The sequence below is a fragment of the Nematostella vectensis genome, chromosome 1, assembly GCF_932526225.1.
Source record: "Nematostella vectensis chromosome 1, jaNemVect1.1, whole genome shotgun sequence".
Classification (NCBI taxonomy): Eukaryota; Metazoa; Cnidaria; class Anthozoa; order Actiniaria; family Edwardsiidae; genus Nematostella; species Nematostella vectensis.
Window position 1 is genome coordinate 13,695,958 of NC_064034.1, and position 18,055 is coordinate 13,714,012.

At 39.3% G+C, this 18,055-nt stretch overlaps 4 protein-coding genes across 7 annotated transcripts; 2 read left to right on the forward strand and 2 right to left on the reverse strand.

The window, feature by feature from the left end:
• Positions 1-8: 8 nt before the first annotated feature.
• On the reverse strand, positions 9-4,805 carry LOC5515851 (MORN repeat-containing protein 5). Its single transcript, XM_001635906.3, has 6 exons — positions 4,665-4,805; positions 4,516-4,590; positions 2,276-2,354; positions 1,526-1,637; positions 633-764; positions 9-309 (listed from the first exon to the last, which is right to left on the reverse strand). The coding sequence occupies exons 1-6, from the start codon at positions 4,709-4,711 to the stop codon at positions 224-226; spliced, it is 531 nt and encodes a 176-aa protein (XP_001635956.1). The 5' UTR covers positions 4,712-4,805; the 3' UTR covers positions 9-223.
• LOC116620133 (neutrophil cytosol factor 2) lies at positions 2,512-9,380 on the forward strand. Of its 2 annotated transcripts, none has more exons than XM_032385730.2 (6): positions 2,512-2,585; positions 5,624-5,815; positions 6,057-6,191; positions 7,084-7,230; positions 7,668-8,140; positions 8,634-9,380. In XM_032385730.2, exons 1-6 carry the CDS (start codon positions 2,547-2,549, stop codon positions 8,737-8,739), a joined length of 1,092 nt encoding a protein of 363 aa, XP_032241621.2. In that variant the 5' UTR covers positions 2,512-2,546; the 3' UTR covers positions 8,740-9,380. The 2 variants fall into 2 exon arrangements, with proteins under 2 accessions (XP_032241621.2, XP_032241619.2); XM_032385728.2 differs by lacking the exon at positions 2,512-2,585 and adding an exon at positions 5,014-5,402.
• Positions 9,381-9,507: 127 nt separating this feature from the next.
• Positions 9,508-13,440, forward strand: LOC5515856 (MORN repeat-containing protein 5). 3 transcript variants are annotated; one of them, XM_048726586.1, is made up of 6 exons: positions 9,508-9,600; positions 11,140-11,214; positions 11,784-11,862; positions 12,314-12,428; positions 12,827-12,958; positions 13,309-13,440. In XM_048726586.1, exons 2-6 carry the CDS (start codon positions 11,141-11,143, stop codon positions 13,422-13,424), a joined length of 516 nt encoding a protein of 171 aa, XP_048582543.1. In that variant the 5' UTR covers positions 9,508-9,600; position 11,140; the 3' UTR covers positions 13,425-13,440. The 3 variants fall into 3 exon arrangements, with proteins under 3 accessions (XP_048582543.1, XP_001636014.2, XP_032241624.2); XM_001635964.3 differs by lacking the exon at positions 9,508-9,600 and adding an exon at positions 9,768-9,915; XM_032385733.2 differs by lacking the exon at positions 9,508-9,600 and adding an exon at positions 9,786-9,896.
• Positions 13,441-13,595: 155 nt separating this feature from the next.
• On the reverse strand, positions 13,596-18,033 carry LOC5515855. The gene is made up of 4 exons (XM_001635905.3): positions 17,132-18,033; positions 16,390-16,653; positions 15,568-15,942; positions 13,596-15,209 (listed from the first exon to the last, which is right to left on the reverse strand). The coding sequence occupies exons 1-4, from the start codon at positions 18,014-18,016 to the stop codon at positions 14,163-14,165; spliced, it is 2,571 nt and encodes an 856-aa protein (XP_001635955.2). The 5' UTR covers positions 18,017-18,033; the 3' UTR covers positions 13,596-14,162.
• Positions 18,034-18,055: the final 22 nt, after the last annotated feature.

Genomic DNA, 18,055 nt, shown 5'->3' on the forward strand with positions numbered 1-18,055 from the left:
GCTTTGTCTTGGATTTCCACAGGTTATTTGTGTTTTATGTCTTGTGTGATATGTCTACATTAATTGTTATTTGTGTTCTATGTCTTGTGTGATGTGTTTACATTACTCACTACTGTCCATGGCATTCTGCCTATCATGATTAACACTTGCCCGTCCACCTGCATAGGGTGTAGCCTGCCTGTCTGACATTGCCATCTCGACATTGCTGATTATAAATCTAACCCTAGCGGTGAAGGTCAGGTCTGTAACCCACATTCTCATCCCATCCTTTCCTGCATGTCTTTACAATCCATTCATGCTCATCATCATCTGCAAACAAGGTCAAATTATTCAATCAGTTGACTTATTTATTAAACATAAAATTTTACTACTTATCTAGCAAATGAATTGCTAAATGCGCATGCATGTCCATATGAGTCACACAACCTGCAGATTTCAGAATTATCTGCCAACAGATTGACAAAATATAATTACACTTTTGAAGAACTGTTGATTGCAAAATCTTCTATTCGTGTTTCCTGTTTTGTATTACTTTCTGGTATCTCCTCTATTATTTGCTACAGTGGCAAAAACTGTGCATCTTTAGTATTAGAGGACATACTCAAACAATGAGATCTATGATCTTCACTAACCTGCATTTCTGAGGAACTTATTGTCATAATCTGTGACTACTCTTGTTGTTGGGTTGTAGAATCCATCTCCACAGTCGTAACAACCCTCTGGTATTGTCCTTGGTGGAATCCTATTGGTTAGCTGAGAGCGACCTATTGCAACATGACTAGAATAAGCTGATGGTTTTATTGTAACAGTGCAATCTATATATTAAGAAACAGGCCCACATTAAAGGGGGGGTTCAGAAGAACCGGTCTGCTCTAATTAAGGAAATAATTAAATACCACTACAAGGTAGGAAGAGAGCTACCGAGAAAACGGTCTGCTTTATGGGTGAAAGAACCCCCCACTCAAAATCCTGGCTACGGGCCTGAATACAAAAATTCCCAGGGAAAGATAGTTACCACAAGTACAAGAGATCCACTTTAGAGTGGTTTTCAAAATCCCGTGCAACAAAATGTAATTGTTAATGTGTAATTAGTCAAGCCAGAAAACAAGAGAACAAAGACATTCAGTGTATTAGTACTAAATAAACTAAATAGTCATTCACTGGTTTTTGAAAACAACTCTTATGGTCCCTGTTAAAAGTTAAAAGAATAAATTTCCAAGGAAAATTTCTCAACTTAATAAAAAATGAGGATAAAATCATGAAGCCCTAAAAAACCCAAGAACCCCCAACATGGAAACTCTTCTCAATGGCAGTGTCTGGAAAAGTTTTGTCTGGGGACATTGTGCTTCACATGACCCTTTCAAAATCCTGGGCCATTGAGTACAGTACCCATCAAATTGGAGGGGTGGAGCGCTAAAAATCTATTCACAAGAAGTGGATAGACATGTCTAGGGTAACTCATTATCCCTGCCTGCCTCCCCCTCCCCCCAATCCCCTACTGCACATCGTGAGTAAGTAACTTTACCTGCAGGTTTTAAACCATTGCATATCTCTGTGTAGAATCTTCTATCATAGCCATCACAGTACTCCCAATCAACAGGATCATATTCCAATCCATCGGCAAAGGTATATTTACCCTGCCCAAGGACAAAAATATTTGAATTGTATAAGCTTAAAAGCTTTCAAAACTTTGTAGCTGGCTGTTTATGCTCATGTACAGTAAGTATATGGTAAGGCCATTTTTGGCTAAACTGCAGAATCCAACTCCAATTTTAAAGCTACATCTAGTGACACTGGCTCTGTGGCTCCATTTTAAAAATGCATATATAAAATATTTAATAAAATATTTAAATTCAATGTATTAGTGTTCTGCACTTATTACTATATGTAATCCAATTTTCTGGGGACGTCAACATCTGTACTTGAATAATTAATAGATTGAAAAACTTTCATTAGGATATGCAGAAATCGATGATAAGCGTGACAAATTCCAATCATTCCACTTCTGAAACAATCTGTTACAAAACTAATTGGACACTTTTCCTCCCCCTCCCCAATGTTGGAGGGCGAATGATTACCTTGTGACTGCTTGTGTTTTGAGCTGAAAAACCGCCTCTAACCAATATTAACCAGGGGGGGGGGGAGAGGGATGGAGGTTGTTTGTATGCCAAGTGTCCCACTTAATTTTTTTGTGGATTGTAGCTCTAAAAAAGGGACCTCTGAAATTGAAGTTGGATTACGCAATTGTACCCCGTTTTTCCTTTCTAATATTTACCTCCACTACAACTCCTTTTTCCCATTTGCCAACATATTTGCTTCCATTTGAGAAATACAACGTGCCTTCGCCATGAAACCTTGAAAAAGACGACAAAAAAGTAAAAGTAAGTTAGGGAAAGTTCATTTATTATTCAAGGGGGGGGGGGTGAGGATTTTGATAAAAGTGACTGATAAAATTAGTTGAGTAACTAAATTTTTCATGCCCCCCCTTACGCTTCCCCCATATTTTCAGAAATCGGAAAAAAGAAGGAGCAAAGGAAGGAACAGCAATGTCTAAGGAATACACAAGCTGGACAAAAAGTGGAGGGGTAGGAATTAAATGAAAACATTAATTCAGAAAAAGTGAAGGCACTGAATTTCTCAAAGATGCGACTAACTCCAGGTTGCAACCTGATAATGGTTGATGCTATAGATGACGTAAAAGAAGCAAAAAAAGGCTTTTCGATTTTTTCCTTGCAAGAAAAGCGCAGCATGAGAAAAGAAGGAGAGCGAGGAAGACAGGAGAATCAGATATGAACGAGGATTTTGATGATGGAGAATGAGCGCTTTTAGCATTAAAACTTTTTGTTTATTATTCATTTTAGATATGGAACAAACGCACTTTATAATATGGCGGAGACCATAAAAAAGACGTATTTAGGCTGTGTACAGGTTTGCATTGCATAGATAAAACATGACTTAATCAGACCCGTATCCAGGATTTTTCTTTGGGGGGTGGGGTGCGAAATCTGAGAAAGTGGACCTAATTTTTTTCTGGCCAGTCCCAAAAAAAAAAAAAAAAAATATGCATTTGCAGTATCCAAGGGACGTTTATTGTTGGATTTGGCTACATACCAGAGTGATCTAGCTTATGCTTTATAGTTTTGTATACAAATAGCACGTCTATTAAGAGCTATGTAAGGGGGGGGTGCGTTTGCACCCCCTGCATCCCCCCCCCCCCGTGTATGGGCCTGTTAATACATATCCTTGATTCCTGGATTGTGCATGCCAAATAACTGCCCCCAAACCAAGACATTAAACCAAGAAGTCTGATTTGACACTTTGTCAAATTACTGTATATAGCAGAGACAACTAGGCATATGTAGATTGTACCCGGTGCAACTTTTGGCTTTTTGAGCAACTTTTCGAAGGACCAGCAACCTAGGGCAACTTTTGCCTTCCTTTGCAACTTCTGAGCAACAAATTGGTATAAAATCGATCCAAACCATGTTCTTTATTTAATTTAAAAATGGTCCTGGATATTCCTCACTTGTTTTGCATGTGCCCACGAAATCTGGACAGCGGCTATTATAATGGGCATTTGAATATCCAGCGGTTATATTGAGGTTGCAAGGGACGCTTGGGCAACTTTCATTAAACCCACAAGCTGACAAGCGAATCGATCTCTCGAAAACTTAAAATCTGCAAGTCGAATGAAGGGAAAAACAGGCAAGGAAAGAGTGGTCAATCGACGTCGTCAAATGCAACATGCGGTACAGATGGTGTGACAGAGTTTCCAAAATAGCATTGCGTGTAGCGAGACTTGATCGATCAGTATAGGCTGTGAACTTTATCACTGCCTTAAGCATCATGGAGTATATTATATATGATGTATATACTGTATTTAATAACATGATGCCTATCCAAGTGAACTTTGACTAGCTAGAAAATTTACTAAAAAATATGTATCCTATTTTTATTGTCGAGTTAAAAGAGATTGATTGACAAATGTATTTATATTTTAATGATTAATTAAACACATTTTAATGATTGGAAAAATATTTAATGGAATTGTTGAAATGAAAACAAGCAAACAAATATGTTTTGAGCATTTATCTAGAACAAACGTGTCTAGAGTGGGAGCAATTTTTTCAATTTCTGGTGGCAACTTTTGGATATATTAGCAATTTTATTGCAACTTTTGGCCAAATTTTCAAGCAACTTTTCCCAAATTTACTAGCACAATCTACACATGCCTAGAGACAACACCCAAAGGAATCAGTGACCCCCCCCCTTTTAAAATCCAAACACTTTCGACGCCCCCCCTTTAGACCTCGGAAATTTTTCGAGGCCCCCCACAGTATCCTCACCCCCTCCCCCCCTCAGGATAATAAATGAATTTTCACTTAGTATAAGTTAAGTTTGTTTGTTCGAGAACGTAAATTAGAATAAGTTACCCGTTCGACGCGTTCTAAATAAGGCATATGGCATATAGAACGCAAGCTCTACCATACTCTAGATGGCCTCTACATCACTTACATTCCGTCTTTCATGTCGCCTTCATATCTTGTCTCGAGAGATGGCGGAAATGTGTACTCGCCTTTACCCTCCATTCTAAACAGACCAAAGTATCCATCACTATAGCAGAAACAAACAAACTAATGGGGCTCACTTGCGCTAGAACGAACCTTTCATTTTGATAGTCTCCTTCATAGCTACTTCCCGTGTATTCCATTCCAGAAGAGTTCAGTTTTCTTTACAACAACAAAATGGCGGTCTTCTTGTATTGGGTTGTCTTGGCAACCATTCTGGGTATAATCTTTGGTGATAGCACAGGGAACCCAAGCTGCTGTCAGTTGTTGGCCTGTGAAAAATAAAATTTATGTATTTTTTTTTTATAACATGGTGTTTAAATCCCCTTCCTTTTTTAAAGAAAGATGGTCTCAAATTTCATATTTTATCGCTCTTCCCCATTCACACGTCATTGACAGTAAATTTGGACTACCTGTGCTTTTGGATGAGCCTGCGGCTAAAAGCAGTGGAGTTACCCTTGAGATCAGCACAAGTTTATTAAAAAGTTTATTAAAGTTTTGCGTCGTCGAGAACCCGGAATTGAATAAATTCGATGCAAAAATAACCTCCCGCGATCTCTACAAGGACAGTGTGATATTTCTCTCTCGCATTTGTGTAATTTGGTTCCTCTCAAAGGAACCACAATGGGTGAAATGTCGATGTTCGAGACCCTTCAGTTGTGGGACGATGCCGTGTCGCTGACCGAAAAGGGAAACTTCCAAGACGCTCTTCTGAAATTCATGGCTCTTGAAGAGAAAGCAGGATCCGGCCAAGCTATAGTCACGTCTGCAAGAAATATGTTTAATATAGGACAAACTTATTACTCCCTGGGTAGGCTAGATAAGGCGGTACAGGCAAGTGTGGCCTTCTGCTCTAAAAAAAAATGCGAATAAGCTTTGTTCATTTTGATAGCGAAAACCGTAATGGTATCGTAATTAAAATAATGTTAGCATAGCAATTAATGTGATTCAATTGTTATTATTAGCACGTATTTCTTATAAGTATCTCAAAGTGCACTTTGGCATGCTTATTTTTGTGGAAATATTAACTTTATGTTTTATTCGTTATTCGATAGGCATTCAAAGAATCACTGGAGAAAGACCAAATGCTTGTTGTTGCTCATTTCATGCTTGGGTGTGCACATCTGCGGCAGAGCAAAGACAAAGATGCGTTAAAAAGCTTTGAAGATGCATATTTTTTCTTACGGGGAAACCGCCTCATTGACTACAAACAATTGGGACTGAAATATAAGCTATGTGGGTGTGAGGTGAGTTATACAAATGTTGTAGAATATTTTCAATCAATAATGCCTCATGACATAACACTCCCATAGATTAAAATACCTTTTTTGATATTTGTTTTTCGTTAGGCGTTTTTCTGTTTTCTCAGAAATCAACTGCATGTGAATGGAATTGATAAATTATTATTTGTTATTTTAGGTCAATCCCCCATCCTTTTCAAACTCCACCTTTACTTGGTTTAGACTAGGAATTTGCTTATTTACACAGATATTATGCAACAAAGCTATTTGTCATGCAAGACTAGGAAATGACCAACAAGCCAGAAAAGATTTCCAAAGAGCTGTAGAAACCAAAGTAGATTCCAGGCCATCTGTTATCGACAACATCATACAATGTTGGCAGGTGATCATTTATTAAATCTGTTTAACATAAAACTTTATAAAGAGGATGGGGAAAGGGATTTTAATAGTCAATTAAACCTTCAATCAGTCATATATTAAACAGTTTGACCAATCAACCAAACTATCAATACAGTTAACCAAACAATTAATAAACCATTCAATAAACCTTACAAATCAACAAATCATTCAAACAGCCACATAGCAGTCTGTCTAAAATGGTAAACACTGCTTGATCCAAAACAGGGGACAAATGAACATAAAGAGGTGGATAGTACGGAGGGGGGGGGGGGGGGACCAACCCAAGGTATTCCCTGGATCTGCCCTTGTTTTTTGTATGAAATATATTTGAATTTTGATTAGATAAAGATTAAGACAGATAGCTCCTTTGAAAGCTTGGGTAGGTGTGAAAAAAGGACAATAAATTAGATCTGTCCTTGAATATGCCGCGCCCGTATGGGCTGGGCTTCCTGCCTATCTTTCAGACATCCTTGAAACAGTTCAGAGGAGGGCGATGCGCATCATCTTTCTGCAGGTCGAGTATATCATCGCCCTTCACAGCTCTGGACTCGGGTCCCTTGCTGAGCGCCGGGATTGCCTATGTCGCTCATTTGCGACCAAAGCTAGAACGTCTCCTCCTCTGAGCTATGTTTTTCCTAGAGGCGATGCAATAAGCCATGGCTACTCTCTGAAATCGGGTACACAGAGAACTGATACATTTCAAGGAATGACCTCTAGGCTTAATGAGTTTGTAACCATTCGTTACCAGTGATATTTATGGCAAATAACTTTGTCATGTGTTATGACCATACCACTGTAATTCAGTAGAACCTGCGATAGTGGTAGTTGAAATAAACTATTATTATTATTAATAAAATGCAAATTCAATATTACAGAATAGATCTCCAATGGAACCAATTCAGCTGCCCTCACATGCAGTATTTCAGCCTTCCTCAAGTAAACTCCGGGCCATAAGAGAGAAGAAAACAAACTACATTGGTGAATCTGTGGTGGTTGCATCTGGCCCAGCTGATCATAGCAAAGTAAAAAAAAAAACCTTCAAATCTTAACATCGGCTATTTTACTGGCTGGTGACTCAAAAGCTGGAACTTTTTTCTTGGGTTTTGAAACGTCTTCATTACAGTTTTTGTGAGTTGTGAGTGGCTTAATTCTTGATTGCATCATTAAAAGTGCAAGTCTCGAGTGGTGAGAGTGGAGTCCGCACTCACAAGTGGAGGTTATGTTACTCTAGACTGTACTGTATTATTTGTCAACTTTAATATGAATGCACTTTTGAAGATTATGGTATCAATAAATAGTTTATGTCCATAAGGAGTTTTTGTAGTTATTGGATGACCTTAATGTTTTTTTTTTTACCATATATAAGATGCTACCATGCTATTTCATGGATTTTTATGCTTGTTTTCTAGAAATCATGTTGGTGCAAAATTTTGATGCAAAATATTTTTTATCTCTGAAGGGTGGCATCAGTGAGAGCAACAACAAGACAAGAGGTCCGGATTCAGAACCACCCTGTCGCCCACTCCCCCAACTCCCAAAGAAGAATGGCTTGCAAGCCAACACCCCTCCACCAAGACCCGCCTCTCCACTCCCTCCAAAGAAGTATGAGCAAGGTTCTGAACTAGGTAGGCCTCCTTCCAAGCCTTTGCCGCCATCTCCACGATCCAAGAGCCCTATGCCTGGCCAGAGTCTATCCTTACCACAAAGATCAGACTCCACTGAAGGCCTTTCAGTCCGACCTGCACCCTGCTCCCATCTACCGCCATGCCCTTCTGCAGCTCTACGGACCCCTGATACTAAAGAGGAAGGTACCATAAAATTCCAGCTTGTTGTCACAAGGACTGTGCAAATGGGTAAGGACTCATCTGCTCGGGATCTGTTGCTTGCTGCTGCCAAGGCACTCAAGCTCCCTGAAGATGCCTTCTCACTTTGGTAAGTAAATATACAAGTAAGTAAAATAAACACCAGAAAAGGACTTTGTATGTAGTAGTATCTATTTGTAAAGATTGTTACTTTTTGCTATAATTTTTTTCATGAACTCATAGACTTGTGTGAACATACAAGTGTTGCTTAAAAAAGGATGTAACATCTTTGTTATTGTTATTGTCCCTGCATGATATTTTACATTACAATAATTTATCTGTCTTGTCATGTCCGAGCTAGAAATGTTGGGGGAACTTGACATTATTCAATAGGAAGGGGAAAATATTCAGGTGATCTCTAAACCAAGCTACCAATTTTAGCCTAAAGATATCACGGTTACTCCAATGGGAATCCCCCACCCCCTTCCCTCCTATTAACACACAGGTATATCTCTTTTGATGAATTGTCAGATAAAATACTACTTACACTATGGCGCCATCTTTGCACCTATTATGTGCCCGCGAACATTTCTCAACAAATTATGTTTTCTTTACTGATTCAGGTACACGCACAATAATAATCTCACTCAAGTGACGGATGATGAATTGGTCTCCCTGTGGAAATCGGACAGCAAACCTACTGTCTATTGCTATGAGACAAACAAATAAATTGATCTTACATTGTTTGTGTAACTAACAAAAATACCATGCAGCTTTTGAATCTGTGATTCCCTGGAAAATGGTAATGAAAGGCCATCCTTGCCCCCTTAAGGAAGTTCACTTAATGCTCAATGAAAGATCGAAGCAACCTGTTATTCAGTTATCCTGTGATAAGAAATCTTTAGGCTGGAGTAAGCAGAATATTGAAAGTTGTAGGGATTTAGTTCCATTGATAATTTTTCTAAATACAAATGGTGGGAGGGAAAGAGATTGATAATTACAGTTATATTAATTATGATTTATTATAATAAAATATTCATATAATTTATTTAATGAGTCATATATAGTGTTACGATAAAATGCGATAAATTAGACTGTAATTTATGTCTGGCTTTATAGAAATAATAACTGCTCTTTATAGTATGCTTTATAGTATACTTTTTTGCGGCAAATACGGAATTAATTTAGAAAAGGATGTGAAACTCCATGGATGGTAGTATGAGAATTGCAAATGTGCACTTATCGGATATATTTTTGTGGTATAACATGTAATTACATGGATGTAATATTATTTTTGTATCATACGTAGTATTTGTAAGGTGAAGTGCAACATGAATGAGTAGTGATGAATAAAGTCCAGTAGAATCAAACAATGGCGTTGTCATGCTCTCCAATTTAAATGTGTAGCGCTTGCGCCCTTGTGTTGAACGGCGAGAACGCCCAACATTACGTAACAAAAACACACCACCCAGTACAAACGAGAGCTCGAGCAACCACACATAGATGAAAACGCGCGCTAGGACGTAACAAAAAACACTCAACCGAGTACAAACGAGATCTACAATTGAGAGCCCGAGCAACCACAAATAGGTAAAAACGCGCGCTATTAGGTAACACCAAACATTCAACCCAGTACAAACGAGAGCTCATGCAACCACATATGGTCGGTGACGCGCGTCACTATACGTAACAATAAACTCTTTATCCAGTACAGATGAGAGGTCTTCCACACTATATACAAGAGCACGCGCGACCAACCCTTAGGTGATATTCGCGCGCCAGTGACGTAACAATCAATGTGTGAGATGTGATAAATTGCAAGCTCTGTTGCCTCTAGATATATAATCATTACACAGCAATGCAATACACGGGGAGTAGTTACCACGGTGAGTGGCAGCGTGACAGGTCAGTGGACATTTAAGCAGATTCAGATTTACTCATAAAATGGCTTTCGGATTCGAAAATGTTACAGATTTGCGAATACTCGCCAGCATATTGAAAACATTGCTCAGTGAATCACAATACTCCAAAAACTGGAAATCGACTTTGCCAAATTTTCGTCTTTAATAAGACTTCTTCAGGGCAGACTGAAGATAAAATAAAATAAAATAAAATATGTCATTAATTTTGACTTGGACTGTAACTCAGATTTTGTTGTTTATCTAATTACTTGCTCTATGTGTAGCAAGCAATACGTAGGGTCTACTATCAATAGTTTTAGGAAGCGTTTTAATAATCATAAAAGTAGGTTAAATAAGCACCCTAGTTTACCGGTTAGTAAAAAAGTTAAGGATGAACTTATCTATCAACATTTTCATTGCGACAATCATTTAGGTCTTAATAATGTTATGGTACAACTTATAGATAAGTGTAACTCCGAGGCTCAGCTTAGGGAAAGGGAAGGCCAGTGGGCTTATCGGCTTAAGTCTATCTACCCGCGGGGTCTTAATAGTGATGACTTTTTTTGTAGTAGGAACCCACGTAGAGATGTGTAAATTCTTTTTATCCATAGCGCGCGCTATTCTAGAAAATGCGCGTTTTTGTCAGTTGTAATGTTTTTGCGTCTCGCGCCACTATTCTGATGTAAATAAGCTTGTAACGATTCACCTTCTTCAGTCTGCCCAGAAGAAGTCTTATTAAAGACGAAAATTTGGCAAAGTCGATTTCCAGTTTTTGGAGTATTGTATTTATTGTTCTGGTACGAGATCGCGACAGTTTGGGCTTTTTGATTCTGCTCAGTGAATCACAATATCGCGCGCAATGTCCAATAAACCACTAGTTTGCTAATAACACTTGTGTTTCCCCGATAATCGGCCGCCTCACAACAAAATAATGTTCAGTGCGAACGAGCACTAAGACATGCGATAAGGTCAATTTTATATTTGCGATTGTTACTTTAGTCAATATTCCTTGCGAAAGATACAGGGCCGTAGCAGGGGGTGGGGCACTGGGGGCACGTTCCCCCCCCCCCCCCCCCTCCCCCAATATTTTCTTAATGTTTCTGTATTGTGCCCCTCCAATATTTCGAGGCTTGCTACGGCACTGAGATATGATACATTTTACGGTTGTTGGAACGTTTTCACCTTAGCGAGAGGCACGAACTTAGGACAGCTTTTCTTTACTTTACAGGATGCATGGGCAAGGGGAGTACATCCTTCCTCCTCTCATCGGTACGAAGTATGTGGGCGGTATGAAGGACGGACTGTAAGTGAATATGTGTTGGGAATATTATAGAACTATGTAATAATGCGAAAACTTAGCCAGGAGACTAAGATTTTTTCTTATCAACTTGGTTCAGATCTTTGTTGGGAATATACATACCTGTGCTATTATATCAGAAATGTATAATGCATCAAATTATCATTCATTTTGTAGAGCAAAACAAGCATGGAAAATATGTACCCTTTTTCGTTCGCACAAACCTGCTTATTTTTAGGTAAAATACTTCTTTTAAATACAAATCCCTGCACCCAATATGGGCATTTATCTGTTGACACAACTTGCGCTTTACCTCTGTTGTCCCAGGCTTGATGTTAGAGTCGGCTTCCATCACTTAACCATGGTATCCAGCTTTTGTGTAAATTATTTTTAGGTAAAATGCTTCTTTTAAATACAAATCCCTGCACCCAATATGGGCATTTCTCAGTTGACACAACTCGCGCTTTACCTCTGTTGTCCCAGGCTTGATGTTAGAGTCGGCTTCCATTACATAACTATGGTATCCAGCTTTTGTGTGAATTATCATTTAACCCCCACTCTTTTTTTCTTTCCAGTTACCACGGGGACGGTGTCATTCACGTCACAGAAACTCTTAAATTTATCGGGAAATTCCTTAATGGAAAAGTGGTAGAGGTACTATGCAGATTCTATATTAATTCACCGAGGGTGTAATCGTCAAGTTTACGGGACGCCGCGAGGTAGTCTAAGAACATTATATATCACTTATATATCATTGGAAATCTCAATATATGGGGAATTATGAAAGTGTTTTAGGCTCTTTAAATTAAAATTCAAAATTAGATTAGTTTTTAATAAAACCTTTGTTTTGAGCCAATATCAATCCTTCAAACGCCAAATATCCATCAATACATACACACATTCAATAACCGTGTTCGAGATGCACTATCTTTCCACTGTTCGGATTCGGGTCAAATAGTTTTCAAGCTTATAACAAGACATGCGTGTGTGGGAGGGTAAGAGGGGGGGGGGGGGCTAGCATGCTACCCGTCGACACAAACATTTATAACCGCCTTTCATGAGATGCCCAGGTAAAGGTAAAGCACCATTTTGGCGTCTGTTCCAGGGCAAGTACGAGTTCTCTGATGGAATTGTGTTTGAAAAAGAAGACTGGCACTACTGCGACGGCATAAGGAATCGGCTTTTTGGTTTAGAAGAAAGGGACGGCATACAGCCCGCAGGTAACAGGTGCATGATGGGAAGGTTTTTCCAGATACACAGCCGCAATTGCAACACCCCCACACAAGAGTAATATAATGCAACAACTACAAGTTCCTATCCAGCAGCTCCTGGCCTAAGATAAATATGTTCATTTCATACTCTTTGAATATGTCACCATTCAAACGTCCTATATTGATGCATCAAAAGGCGGCGAAACCACCCCTTGCCCATAACCCATACTGTGCTAACATTATGAATGATAAAACAAACGAGATCGAAGCCAGTAAACATGATACATGATCTTCAATGAGCTGCTAGACACTGCGTATAGATGACGCGGGCAGTTAGAAAAGTCAGGTTGGGACCGGGCTAGGTGCTGGTCGTTTTGTTTCTAACCCTATTTCCCCTTCTCTTTCAGGCAGGTCGTTATTATCTAATGTAGATCCACCACGCGAGACCCCTAAAGGCATGTTCGATTGTGGTGACGGGTTCTACGATCCAATCCGCCGAGTGGTCTATACCTACGACATGCGCTTTCTACGAACCACGGGTAAGCTCTGTTTGGCGGGCTCGACTGATTCTTCAGTGGCCACTGGCGGTCCTAAGGGGTTACCACTGTGTAATGATAAAGTCCATTTGCCTTGTAACAAGTTTTAAGTGGATGAGCTGTACGTACCGGCGGTAATTAAGGTTTGGACAAGTAAAATAAAAAATGTTTTGTTTCATTGATAGCGACCGCATTTTTATAAATCCAAAAAGGGCAATTGTTTTAAGTATTTGGAAAGCAACCCAGGCTACTAGTGTGTGCAGGATTTAGTTGATCTTGTGGTGATGGTAAATACCTTCTGTCTTAGAAATGATGCCACTAATCTTATTGTTTTCTTTGTTTGTTGTTCTCAGACGAAGAAGAACACAAGTGGATAGTGGGTAAATGCTTCAAGGGATGGGATGAAGCCGTCGGGTATCAACCACAAACTGATAACAAAGCATCTCAAGGTTCCGAAAACTCAGAATAAAACGTTTTTCGCAAAACCCTCCTTGTTGTACAAATCACATTTCTATGATATTGTGTTATTAAAGATACTTTCAGGCCGATACAATGGTACCTCCAGATTTTTAGTGCCCTTGTTAGCCACACCTTTAATATTGGAAGGTGTTAAAAGTGTTAAAATCTCGAAATAACAGTCTAATAATAAAGTTTGACTTTATTTACCAAATTCAATCGAAAATATTACATTGGCTTCTTCAAATCAGCTGTTTGACTGTACTGATTTGGGAAAACCATTCTAATATTGATTATCGACGTTGGACTGATATTCCAGCTTTGTTACTTAAACAGCGCGACGATTTTCAATGGTGTCCTGATTAAGCGCTTGCTCCATTTTTCGCACGATATAGAAATCGCGGGGCGAACTTGTTTTTTCTAGTTTTTTTTTTTCCTGGAAACACGGGCCGTTTGCTACCTAGGCTAGTTAATGACAATACCCTTACAATTATTTTGTAATCTAATACATACAATTCTCCCCTCACGGAAACCCTCGCGAGCGGACTGCTCTACTTACCAACACCTTTTGGAATTCGCGAGGGTTTCCGCCAAATGCCGAGACAGTGACTGTAGCTTCTTTGTAAATTCAACAGAGTGAAATCAAGTTTAGACAACAATGAGATTTATTACACCGCCAAAAAACGTCGACTTAACAACAGGGGCGTCGTAGGTTAAAACGGCACGGGTATCTCAAAGAAAACTGAAATATTCAAAACCCCATAGTGTTGGTAATGTTCCTTTTAGCTTTTTTAGATGTTGAAGGTGTTTTTTTTAGCAAGACTGGACCTAGATCTGTTTCATCTCGTAAAGGGCTCTGCTGACCGAGAAATATGTCACGGTCCGAACTGTCCGGACGAGGGTTTGGTGTGCCTCCCAAAGGTGAGTGCAACAAACCTGTAACAGGCTGGGACAAAGTCCGAGATACTGCAGCACCAGTAGGGAGGGGTAGCAGAAATTCTTTTTGGTTATCTAGTGATGCTTCTCCTTGAGGAATCACGGTATCATTGTCTAAACTATGCGGTATTTCTGGTTGTGGTGTTGCGGGATCTGTCTGATTCTCACGAGAACTTTCTAGATCCTTCTCTGTGTCCGGGGTATCTCCGAAGTCTGTAGGTGTCGGGATGTCCTCGTTCCAGTTAAAAATCAGACTTCTACTTAAAGGGTCTTGAAATGTATCAAATACCTGCGTCTTTGATGGTTTACCATCCATTTTGTCACACTCTTCCGTTTGTGCTCTTCGTAAAACCTTGTTATTTCTCAAAGAGAGTTTCAACAGTCCGCCAGTGTTGACACAAACCCCGCATCTCGGGCAGATGTCAGCAGGATCCGAACTTACGGCGCTATGAATCAATTTGCTGGACTCTCTACAAAGGACACATGATAAATGAGGCTCCTTCACGTCAATCATTGACGCAAACAAATTATAAGAATTAACCTCTTCAGAATTTCTATCTGAAGACAGAGGATCTTTCTGTATCAGTTGGCACACAGAGCCTATCCATTTTTCACATCTACGTATGCTTTCTTCGGGAAGAGTTCTGTGAGCGTTTTCGGATCCTGTGTCTCCAGCAAATGGTTGATAGAAGATGTCACCGCACGCTGACATTTGAATAACGACAAAGCCTTTATTGCTGGTGCTGGAAAATGGGACAATGCAAGACCCGACTAGAGGCTCTATCAAGCGGTTCTTTAGGTCTAACGGTAGCGGTCTGGATGATGCAGGGAGAAGTAATGGCCAATGGTCATATGATGATACCTAAGAAAAGGCATGGGGATTGTTCATTGCTTTAGTAGTAATATTTAGTTAAAACAAACACAACTTTTTCATTAAGGACTTACTGTGGTAACAAAAAGACATACAGAAACATGTTTTTTCTCGAAATTTTCACACTCAAATAGTCAAGTAAAGAATGGTAGAGAACCTTTGAGTGTGTGAAATCATGGTATGTCAAGACACAAACTCAGTTACTAGAGTTTGAATGCGGTCAAAAGCAGCAGACAGGGAAAAGTGGAAAAGCACTGTGAAGGCCCTATGTGCCACACTGTACGAGGAGGACAGGTAACAGAGTTTGAACGCAAATAATCTATGATGTTACAGGAAATGAAATTCTTACCTTCCATGGTAAGCCTGATGAGGAAGGTGGCTGAGTGGAGACAGCCCCTGCCAGTGGTACAGCGCAATGAACCTCATTCCCGCTGCTGTATCTAAAACAGTGCACCTCTCGATGGATAGATCCTGATAACATCAGAATGGTGTCTGTGTGATCAGTTGTAACATCCATGAACTGGACAGGATCCTGTAGATGGTGACGCCAGCTTAAGGCAGGGTGCTGGACAAATCTGTCGTCCAAGAGTAACAGCGACTGATCTGTTCCTAGCAGATAATAGTGGGCATTGCTAGGGTGTCGCTGAATTGCAGATATGCGCTCTTGGACATTTAAGTGGCTTGAGGTAACAGAAAATAGTTGGTTTTGTGAAGATGGCCTCACCTTGAAAATAAAAGCAACAAGCAGTGCCTTATCACAACAGTTTCATCACAAGCAAATCAGAAGAAAAAAAAAACACTGACTGATTCCAAGATTTTGAAACTCCTCCATCCCCTTACACTTTTACAGCATAAAAAAAATCAAATGTTTCATAAATTGTGACACAATTCAATAAAATCACATTTTCCCATGGTGTCAAGGGTCTACTAAACTGTAGCCTGCAATGCAGGTGTTTAACCGGTGTTTTATAGCAAAAATCGGCCTTTCAAAGCTGCCATTCTTGATTTTGAGCAAAAATGAAGTTCGTGGGGGTGGAGGTTTACTCAAAATCCATAATGGTGGCTATAAAATAACCAGGTAAACTAAACTGAGCCACTTGTTTATTTTCAAAACATTTTCAGAAACTGTAATCTAAATTGTATCTTATAGAATCATATAACTACATATTACCCTAAAATCAACAAAATCTGCTACAAGTGAATTTGCCAGCAGCCCACATCTTGGATTTGGTCCATATATGCACTGATACCATGGATGGCTTTCTTTTTCTGCTAGAGGCATGATGTATATAGGTTCAACAGACCTATTGCACCTCCACAAATAAGCCTCTCCTGTTTCCATGACAATAATAGCCTCAGCTGGGATATATGGACTCACAGCAATGCATGATGGGGTTGTTTGGCATGCAATGCTTTCAACAGGATTTAGGGTAACCTAGAAATAGTTAACAAAGGAATATATTAGTTATGTTCATCTATTAGCCACAGGACAGTTGAATAGCCCAGTATATTGTGGGTATACATAATAAACACTGCTTTAGCAGACTCAGAAACATTGGGAGGGGGCACCTCATTGGTTAACAAGGATAACAATTATTTAAAATTAGACCTTTATCCATGTTAGAATAGAGAAGGTCAACAAATAGACCACCAAAGCATGTCCATTTATTTTACAAGGAAAAAAATAACATAAAACACGTGAAAGCCACACCATATCCATGGAAGAATAATGGAAATTGTGTCAAAGAGCATCTTACAAGAGTAACTTTGCTTGCCACTGTATATGTTCATATCTAATTCAATTCAGCTCAGGATTTTTCAGGGTTGTAAATCCTGGTTATCCTCTTTGAGGACTGTGAATCCCTGGTAATGTCTTTAAGGACTAACATGGAGAAGGTTAAATCTGGACTTACTTTTTCGTTATCCTCATCTGATGGTCTAGAAACTTCAAACATACAACAGCTGTAGCGGCTTCTTGTACCAACAAATATTCTGTTCCAGATTGACACTGCATTAACTTGTCTTATTGTTCCGCTCACATCAAATGCCTTACTACTTGATCTTAGACTTGGCTTCCATAATTGGTTACTATTGCAACTATTTGAGTTCAAATCGTGTTTATCAAAGCTAACATAGCTCATGTTTAGTGTTTCAAGTGTAGGCCCGTTAGGATAGAACAAAACGCCAGTGTTAGGGTCCCAATTTGAGCAATACGACAAGGTGTTTCCCTGAAGAATATCAAAATAGAATTTTTCATTTTTTTGTTCATTCACACTCTCGTTCAGTAAATCAAATAACACTTCTGAGGGAATATCAGAAAGCGCTTCAGAGAGTTCGTTTACTTGTTCCTGCTTGGATGATTTGAAGATTGTAGAATACATTTGAAGATTGTCGTTTTTGAACTCATCTTGTAAAGCCCCTGCAATTGTGAACTGTATGTCGGGGTAATCTTGTGCAAAGTTGCATATTTGCGTTGCTAGTGTCGATCGAAAATCATCCTGTCGATGATTTAATTTAATCTCCACCTCTGGATAAGACTTGCAAAGATGTGATGTCTGGCACGGTTGCATCAAAGGTATCGTTGCATGGAGAGCTGTGTAATACCTTCCTCCGTTTCGGCGATGTTTTGATTCTAAAATTAAACCAGATCTCCCATTCACGTTAAGATTATGACTTGAAGAGCTTCCATATTCGATGAATGATTGCTCTTGTTGTCCATCGCGATAAAAAGGGAAATAATAAGAGGGAAATTCATTACTTTGTTTGTACGCGCTTCTGGTATCTTTGTCGTCCGCCATTTTAATTCCACAGGAAACCCACGAAATTTTCACAAGAAG